Source organism: Nicotiana sylvestris, chromosome 8, assembly GCF_000393655.2.
Source record: "Nicotiana sylvestris chromosome 8, ASM39365v2, whole genome shotgun sequence".
Classification (NCBI taxonomy): Eukaryota; Viridiplantae; Streptophyta; class Magnoliopsida; order Solanales; family Solanaceae; genus Nicotiana; species Nicotiana sylvestris.
Window position 1 is genome coordinate 179,711,198 of NC_091064.1, and position 10,072 is coordinate 179,721,269.

Sequence of the window (10,072 nt, forward strand, 5' to 3'; positions counted from 1 at the left end):
AACAGAGCGAGACCCACTGCAAGCTGTTTCTTCCTCTGCTTAACAGCTAGCTTCTCTTATATACCTTCAAGAAAAGCTCACTTACTCCGCCGACAACTTCACAGAAATGGCAATGGCTCAATGGTTCCTTCTTCTCTGCATTTTCTTCATCTCTGCTTCTGCTTCAAATGTTCAAAGTAAAGATTCCTCTTTTTCGTTCATCTCTGAATAAATATTGCTAATTTGTGTTCCGTTCATTGTATAGGTAGAGGGAATATTTGTTTGTGATCTGACATTTCAAGTGGGTTTTCTTATTGTTACTTGAATTATAGTTTCATTTATTATCTGCTGAGTAGATTTGTGTTGAGTGGACTGTTTTACTGAAGGTTTTTTATAAGAATCTTGCGGTGTTTGTTTCTACTCTTTGTTTATTCAATGAGCTAATGGTAAATGTGTTCCACTGTTTAATTCTTGTGCCCATCTTAGTCTTGGATCTACTTAAGGATTGAGTTACAAGATAGCACAGTGTCCTTTTCTAAAGATCCTTTAGTGGAGTATTTTTGTAAGACTATATTTGGAATTATCAACAACTTGTTCTGGGTGTATGTTTTTGCTTAATAAACTATAATGTGCTGAGTGATTTCAGCATTGATGATTATAAGTTCATGCAAACAAGATAGGAGTAATTCCTTATCCCGAAAAAAAAGGATAGTAGTTATATATAAAGTGCATAGTTTCTGAGGCAGATCTACTTTTGGAGACTTTGTTAAATTATATCATCTGGTTGCTCAATATTGACCATTTCCCACGTATATTGGTAATGGTATGTTGTAACCAGAGGCGGAGCTAGCCCATCGACTACAGGTTCGGCTGAACCCAGTCGCTTTGGTCCAGACCATGTATTTGCCTTAAGAAATTCATTGAATATGTAAAAAATTATTAATTTAGAATTCAGTAACTTATAAGAACTAGAACCCCGAAGCCATAAGCTCTAAATCCTGGCGTCGCCTCTGGTTGCAACCCCAAAAAACATAAGTAGTAGTGTGCAAAATTGTGCTTTGGGATAGGTTATTTGTACAATTAGGAAATTGCCAGAGGTATATCTTAATAATAGAACCTTGGATTCTCTGTGATTGTTGCCTTATTAACCTAGCCAAAGGTATTGGAAATTTAGAACAAAGGATGTTGAATATGTGTCGTAGACAAGAAACTATCTAGTTCAACTGCAAAATATAGGTTACAAGTCTTCTTGCTGGTTCAGTAAGGTCATCCTTGATTTTGAGTAAAATGTTTAGAGTAGTGAAGGTGTTGGTTTATGTTTAGTCAACAATGGCATGCCAATTGGAAGAGTTGGTGGAAAGAGTTGGTGTGGATGCTAGGAGGAAGCTTCCTCCTTTGATGAGGTAGTTTGATGTCACCAATGACATCAAGAGGAGGTCTTTACCTCTATAAATAGATGCACTCTTCATTTGTAGAAACCATCCCAAAAATAATACAACACATTGTAGTGAGTAGAGAATTAAGAGAGAGATTCTCTTAAGTGTAATTGGGAACTCTTCCCTTCCTTTGTTAATATTAAAAAGGCAACTGTTCTCTGGTGGACGTAGGATTATTTTGATCCGAACCACGTTAAATCTTGTGTTCTTTCTTTTACGTTTCCGCTAACAATTGGTATCAGAGCAACAAGATTCTTTAACGATCCAAGGAGGAAGAACAAGCAAAGATGAGTTCCATGAAGTTTGAAATTGATAGATTCAGTGGACGCAACAACTTCAATATCTAGAAGATCCAGATGATGGCGTTACTGCGGAGGGAAGGTTCAATCCATGCTATTGACGGAAAGTATCCTAAGGATATATCAGCTCCCGACAAGGAGAAGATTGAAGGGGATGCATTGAGTGCAATCCAACTATCCCTTGCACCTAACGTGCTTTGTGAAGTGAGTACGGGTACCGAAGAGACGACCAAACAGTTATGGGAAAAGCTAGAAGGGCTATACCAAGACCGATCAGTGACAACAAGGATGTTGTTACAACGGCGTCTTCACACATTTAAGATGGGGTCAGGTACTTCGTTACAAGATCATTTAGATGCGTTCAATAAACTTGTCATGGACTTACAGATTGCAGGAATTAAAAAGGAGGAGGAGACGCTTGCATGTGCTTTGCTATTTTCATTGACTTCAGGATATCGTGATATTGAGAATTCAATGATGTATAGCAAGGAGCCTATCAAGCTTGAGCAAGTGCGGCAGACACTTAACTCTAGTGATGTGCGGAGACACATTGAAGGAGATAGAGATGACCATGCAAGTGGGCTCTTTGTGAGAGGCCGGACTAGGCAACAGGGAAAGAGCAAATCAAAGCACAGATCAAAGTCTCGTGTGAACAAGAAGAATACAAAGTGTTGGGGTTGTGGTAAGAAGGGGCACTTTGAACGAGACTGCCCAATGTCAAAGTCCAAGGAAAAGGCGAGTGCATCCACAGTTGAACAGGTACATGATTTTGATAATGATTATGTACTAACAACATCGTGTAATAATAATAGTAGTTATGGAAACAAATGGGTGTTAGACTCTGCTTGCACTCTGCATATGACGTTCCGAAAAGACTGGTTTAGCAGCTATGAGAAAAGTGGAGGAACCGTAGTAATGGGCAATAATGCAACTTGTGCAATAGTTGGCATTGGCTCAGTTCGGGTTCGCTGCCATGATGGAGTCGTGAGGACTATTACACAAGTCCGTCATGTTCCTGATCTGAAGAAGAATTTGATCTCCCTGAGTACTCTGGATGAACAAGGCTACAGGTACATGAGCGAAGCAGGAACTATAAAGGTGACTAAAGGTTCTTTAGTCATGCTGAAAGGCAAGCTGGAGAACGGCCTTTACACATTGGCCGGAAGCACCATTGTTGGCTCTGCAAATGCATCTACAGTGCAGTTATCTAATGATGACAAGGCAAGACTATGGCACATGAGACTAGGTCATATGAGCGCACGTGGACTGGAGATGTTGAGCAATCGTAACCTTTTGGATGGTGAGAAGATCAACACACTTGACTTCTGTGAGCACTGCGTTCTAGGGAAGCAAAAGAAGGTCAGCTTCAGCACTAACAAACACAAGACAAGAGGAGTGCTAGACTACATCCATTCAGATTTATGGGGTCCCTCTAAACTTCCATCGAAGGGCAAAAAGAGGTATCTTCTCACTTTTATTGATGATTTCTCACGAAAGGTTTGGGTGCATTTTTTGAAGGCAAAAAGTGATGCTTTTGAAGCATTTAAAGAGTGGAAGATTTTGGTTGAAAATCAAATGGAGCGGAAAATCAAGTATCTTCGCACAGACAATGGCTTGGAGTTTTGCAATGAAGAGTTTAATGAATTCTGCAAGGTTCATGGGATCTCAAGACATAGGACTGTCAGGCATACCCCACAGCAGAATGGAGTTGCCGAGAGAATGAACAGAACTCTTCTTGAAAAGGCTCGTTGTATGCTCCTACAAGCCAAAATGTCCAAAGTATTTTGGGCTGAAGCAGTTCACACTGCTGCTCATATTGTCAATCGATCTCCAGCATCGGCAATTGACTTTAAGACTCCGAATGAGGTATGGTCAGGTGAACCCTCTAACTATTCATACTTACGAGTATTTGGGTGTCCAGCTTATTATCACGTTAATGAAGGAAAGCTTGAACCAAGGGCTAAGAAGGCCATATTCGTAGGGTATGTGGATGGAGTAAAAGGGTACAAACTTTGGTGTTTGTCTTTACTCAAATTTATAGTTAGTAGAGATGTCACCTTTGATGAATCCTCTATACTTGATCCCCGTAAAGTTTCCGTGGAGTTTTCAGGAAACAAGAACGACGAGCAGGTGGAGCTTCCGGTGGAGCTTGCCAAGGAAAAGGATCAAGAGACTCAGGTTAAAGATGAGTCAGAAGATGTAGACCTTGAAGAACTTGCTGTCAATGAACCATACACAATTGCAAAGGGGAGGGAGAAGAGGCAAACACGAGAACCGGAACGCCTTATAGATCAAGCAAACTTGATTGCATATGCGTTCGTAGATGCACAAGAAGAGATTAAGGATCTGGAGCCCTCCTCGTATATTGAAGCAACTTCTTGCAAGGATGCTGTACAATGGCGGTTAGCCATGACTGAAGAGATGGAGTCTCTTCACAAGAATCAGACATGGGTCTTAGTGAAAAGACAAAAGGGGAAGAGGACAGTTGGATGCAAGTGGGTCTACCGAAAGAAAGAGGGAATTCCTGAAGTGGAAGATGCTAGGTTCAAGGCGAGATTGGTTGCAAAAGGATTCAGTCAGAAGGAGGGAATTGACTACAATGAGATTTTCTCTCCAGTCGTGAAGCATAGCTCAATTCGCGTGCTACTAGCATTGGTTGCCCAATTTGACTTGGAGCTTCAACAACTTGATGTCAAAACTGCTTTCTTACACGGTGATCTAGAAGAGACAATCTATATGGATCAGCCTGAAGGTTTCCTAGCTGAGGGAAAAGAAGATCACGTATGCCAACTAAAGAAGTCTTTGTATGGTTTGAAGCAATCCCCTAGACAGTGGTACAAGAGGTTTGATGCATTCATGACTACACATGAATTCTCAAGGAGTGCATTTGATAGCTGTGTGTATCACAAGAAGATGTCTGGTAACTCAATGATTTATTTACTGTTGTATGTTGATGATATGCTTATTGCTGCTAACAACATTACAGAGATAAATGCTTTGAAGAAACTGTTGAGTAAGGAATTTGACATGAAGGATTTAGGAGCTGCAAAGAAAATCCTTGGTATGGAGATTTCAAGAGAAGACGGTGTTGTACATCTTTCTCAGAAGAGGTATATTGAAAGGGTTCTCAAGAGATTCAATATGCATACGTGCAAGCCTGTAAGTACACCATTAGCTCCTCATTTTAAACTTTCAGAGTTACAAATGCCTCAGTCCGAGGATGAGGTGGAGCATATGTCAAAGATTCCTTATGCCAGTGCAGTTGGTAGCATTATGTATGCTATGGTATGCACACGTCCAGATATTGCTCAATCTGTAAGTGTGGTAAGTAGATACATGTCCAGCCCAGGAAAGAGGCATTGGGAAGCTGTCAAGTGGATATTGAGATATCTCAAAGGAGCTTCTGGTGTTGGTCTGACCTTTCGAAAAAGTGGTGGAGGTATTTCAATTCTCGGTTATGTAGATTCTGACTATGCAGGAGATCTTGACAGAAGAAGGTCCACAACTGGATACATCTTTACCCTCGTTGGCAGTGCCGTTAGTTGGAAGTCGACTCTGCAGTCGATTGCCGCTTTGTCTACGACAGAAGCAGAATACATGGCAGCAGCGGAGGCGGTGAAGGAAGCTATCTGGTTGAAAGGTTTAGTAGCGGAATTGAGTTTGGTTCAGCTGGAATCAACTCTTAGATGTGATAGTCAGAGTGCTATTCATCTAATGAAAAATCAGAGATTTCATGAGCGCACTAAACACATTGATGTCAGATTTCATTTTATTCGAGATGTTGTTGAAGAGGGAACTATCAAGGTCGTGAAGGTTATCACAGACGATAATGCTGCAGATATGTTGACCAAGATAGTCCCACTCGCTAAGTTTGCACACTGCAAGGACTTGGCGGGGGTGTGCATCAACTGATGCAACTCCGAAGAGAACAGTTGTTAGGTGGAGGTGGTATGTTCAACAATGGTTTGATTCTTCTTGTTTCTTACAACGGGGTTGCCCAGTAAGCTTAGAAGTTTTGGCCAGAGTTGTTCACACGCACGCTCGAAACGCAAACCAAGGTGGAGATTGAAGGTGTTGGTTTATGTTTAGTCAACAATGGCATGCCAATTGGAAGAGTTGGTGGAAAGAGTTGGTGTGGATGCTAGGAGGAAGCTTCCTCCTTTGATGTCACCCATGACATCAAGAGGAGGTAGTTTGATGTCACCAATGACATCAAGAGGAGGTCTTTACCTCTATAAATAGATGCACTCCTTCATTTGTAGAAACCATCCCAAAAATAATACAACACATTGTAGTGAGTAGAGAGTTAAGAGAGAAATTCTCTTAAGTGTAATTGGGAACTCTCCCCTTCCTTTGTTAATATTAAAAAGACAACTGTTCTCTGGTGGACGTAAGATTATTTTGATCCGAACCACGTTAAATCTTGTGTTCTTTCTTTTACGTTTCCGCTAACAAGTAGTATAGGGGAAGCTGCTCAAATTGGCTTTTTGCTCTTTGTAACTTGTGGTAACATGATAAGATACCTAAATGAAAGGACACTGCTCAAGATTCTTTTTCTAGTTGCTTTAGTTTATGCCTTTGAAAACTATGTTGCATCCTGATCTTGTATCTTCACTTTTTCTTCTTCTAACTCTCTTGATAAATATAGTTGGTGTTGATAATCTTTCCTGAGTATGCTAGAATTACAGTCACAACCTAAATGATGCTTACTATCCCCTTCTCCGGTTCTTCTTCCTTTAGTTAGGCTTAGATACTTAATTACTCTTAATAGCCAAAAACATACCAACATGTCTCTCAAGTCCCTTCGGTTAGATGTAATTTGCCCTTGTCATTTCCGATGCATATTCCTTGAGCAGACAGTTTCTTGATCTTGATTCACCATTATTGCCCTTGTGATCAACCTCTAACGCTTATGTTCTTGATAAAAAATACAGCTAAGGTAACAGATAATCCTGCAGATGAGCTGGTAGCTGTCCTTAATAGTAACAGGACCGGAAATAAATTATCCTCCTTATACAGCAACCCTGGCTTGGCATGCTTGGCTCTGCAATATATTAAAGCATACCAAGGTGAATGTAGTGCAGTTGGAGGGCCAGATGCCAAGAAACCTGCTGAATCTGAATTTGCCGAAACTTTTGCCCCTAACTGTGATGTGAAGGCATCATCACTTGCTCAAATAACCGGAAGATTTCTCGCTTGTCAGTCCAAGTATGCCGAACCTTCTGAAGCATTCAATGATATTCTTATAAGAAATAGCAAGAGTTTGGATATTCTCAACAGCAAGAATCACACGGAGGTTGGTACTGCTGTGAGTGGCTCCGATGGTGGTGGCCCATATTTCTGGTGTGTACTCTTCAGCAATGGCAAACCGAAGAGCAGCTTTGTCACGGAGGGAGGAGAGCCTAAGGTAACTAGGCCTGGATGCTTCAGTGGTGCTAATGACCAATGTAATGGCGCTAATACTTTGTCTCGAATCATACATCTATGGCCAATAGCTCTAGGATCTTTCGTTGCACTGCTTTATGCCTTGTGAGCATAAACCATCAAGGGATTGTTTTTGGCTTGATTGAAGGGCCTCTTCTTTTGTGTTGGTAATGACTTCATTTAGTGTTCATTCATCCAATGTTGAGTGTAAAAATACACATTACTGCTATTCATTTTCATCTTGCATTTGATTTTTCTTATCAAGAATGTATTCTTATCATTGGCCTCTGGTGTACAAAGAGCAGTTCTCAGTGGATGACCTTGAGCAACTTTTCTATAAGCTATGCTTGATCTTATTGGATTGTCAATACCAATGCTATTTGAATCCGAAGACGCAATTAAGAACATTATAATCTGTTGGAAAGGATGTAACACATCATGTTACGTGGACTCTCCAAAAATGTCACCGTGCCTGTGTCAGATCCTCCAAAAATGCACTACTTCGAAAGGATATGACATGCAACAAACGATATTTTTGCAGAGTCCGAGCAACATAGTCGTTTACATTCAGTTTTCTCTTTAATTGGAGATAACTACACAGTAACATCATGAATGTATTAGGTTCAAATCCCCCGGGGGCAATAAATACTAAGGTGACTTCTTCCCATCTATCCAAGAGGTGGCATGTGAAGAATAGTATTCTGCCCAAGATGCTCTCAGTGTGAGAGCTTTGTCTAATATATATAATATTATACATAGTACAATGTATCAAGTCAACAAGGACTCTACCTAGAGTACAAGGTTATGTAAACAAGGACTCTTTAGAATACAAAGTGTAAGACTAAAGGAATTCTACCTATTCTATATGCACTAATACATCCCCTCAATCTAGACGAGCAGAAGTAACAGACAGATTGTCCCGAAGAAAACAAAAGCGAGATAAGGCAGACCCTTCATAAAGATATCTGCTAATTGTAAATGTGTCGGAACATATTGAACTATAAGATCTTCTTGTGCAACCTTATCACACACAAAATGAAAATCAACAGCAATGTGTTTTGAGCGATCATGACCGGTCATGTAAGTTGAACTGATGTTGTCACACAATACACGAATTGGTTCATGAAGAAAGATACCAAGTTCACAAAGGATCTGACGAATCCAACAAGTCTCAGCAATAGTGTATGCAATAGCCCGATACTTAGCCTTTGTAGACGATTTTGAAACTGTTGGTTGCTTCTTTGCACGCCAAGAGATAAGATTAGATCTTAGAAACACAACAAAACCTGAAGTAGAACGACGACTATCAGGACAACCAGCCCAATCAGCATCTGAGTAGGCAATAACCATGGAAGTCGGAGATAGGGCATGCAAAGTCAGACCATAAGTTAGAGTACCCGACAAGTACCTGAAAATACGCTTGACACAATGCATGTGAGTGGTATGGGGAGCATGCATAAATTGAGAGACAATATTTACAGCATAGGCAATATGCGAACGAGTCATAGTCAAATATTGAAGAGCACCAACCATGCTCCTATATTCACTAGGATCTGAAAGTAACTCATCATCCATTAGAGAAATAGAATTGCGAGAAGCAAGGGCAGTACGAACTGGTTTGCATGTGTGCATGCGAAATTTAAGTAATAAATCAGAAATGTACTTTTGCTGAGACAGATGAAGACCGTGAGATGTACGAACTGCTTGAATATCAAAAAAATAATGGAGATTGCCTAAGTCTTTCATAGCAAACTGATGATATAGACGAGAAATGAATTGATCAAGAAGACCATTATGACTACCTGTGAGAATGATATCATCAACATAGAGTAATAGAATAAGGACATGAGAAGACGAGCGATAAATAAACATAGAACTATCAGATTTGCTGCAAGCAAAACCATGAGAAATAAGAAATGCACTGAAACGATGAAACCAAGCCCGGGGAGCTTGTTTCAAGCCATATACTTGCAAACATGATTAGGATAGTCGGGATGAATAAAACTAGGAAGCTGCTTCATGTAGACCTCCTCAGTAAGAACCCCGTGCAAAAATGCATTTTTAACATCCAACCGACGAATTTGCCAAGAAAAAGAGACAACAAGGGAAAGAACAATTCTCACAGTTGTCGCACGAACAACAGGGCTAAATTTCTCATAATAATCGATGCCGGGCTTTTGATGAAAACCTTGTGCTACAATACGAGCCTTGTATCGTTCAATGGACCCATCTGAATTATATTTTATGCGATATACCCATATGCAACCGACTAAGTTCATGTTACGGGTAAAAGGATCAAGGATCCAAGTATTATTCTCCAAAAGGGAATTAAATTCAACTGCCATTGCTTGTTGCCACTTTGAATTTTTCACAGCCGGAGAAAAGCAAGAGTTACTGTTCATGAATATTAGCTCTCAAAGAAAATTATTTCTTTGGCTTAGAAATACCAGACATATATCGAATTTGCATTGGATGCTGGGAAGGGGTAGATGACGAAGTTGAGGAATTAGTAATAGGTAATGAGGTAGATAAAGATGGTAAAGAACCTATATGTAATAACTCGCTAGGGCTAGGTACAAATGAAATAGGCCTGTGAAATTAGTTGAGGTGCGCGCAAATTGGACCGGACACCACGGTTATTTAAGAAAAAAAATTATGAATGTATTTAGTGGCACCTAGTACATACACCAAATCAATAAATGCATTATATATGTGATTGATTTTACATAAAAATCTATCACTTGAACATGTTTATGTGACACATATTTTGCCCGTAATGTTAAATACAAAGAATATAAGAAAATAAAAGATTTTAGAACTAATTCACTCTTTAATATTAGGGGAAAACACTTTAACATCTATAGTGATTAGTCACTTTCATAATGTGTGAAGCATAAGACTCAAGTATTACTTTTGATCCGATCTCACATACTT

At 39.9% G+C, this 10,072-nt stretch overlaps 1 protein-coding gene across 1 annotated transcript; it reads left to right on the forward strand.

The window, feature by feature from the left end:
• LOC104238234 (uncharacterized) lies at positions 1-7,454 on the forward strand. Its single transcript, XM_009792538.2, has 2 exons — positions 1-176; positions 6,649-7,454. The coding sequence occupies exons 1-2, from the start codon at positions 107-109 to the stop codon at positions 7,245-7,247; spliced, it is 669 nt and encodes a 222-aa protein (XP_009790840.1). The 5' UTR covers positions 1-106; the 3' UTR covers positions 7,248-7,454.
• Positions 7,455-10,072: the final 2,618 nt, after the last annotated feature.

What these genes read in the sequence shown, in the direction of transcription:
- LOC104238234 (XM_009792538.2), top strand. Translation starts at nt 107, where the DNA reads ATGGCAATGGCTCAATGGTTCCTTCTTCTCTGCATTTTCTTCATCTCT. An exon ending in TTCTGCTTCAAATGTTCAAA is followed by an intron (nt 177 to 6,648) that starts GTAAAGATTCCT and finishes TAAAAAATACAG; the next exon opens with CTAAGGTAACAGATAATCCT.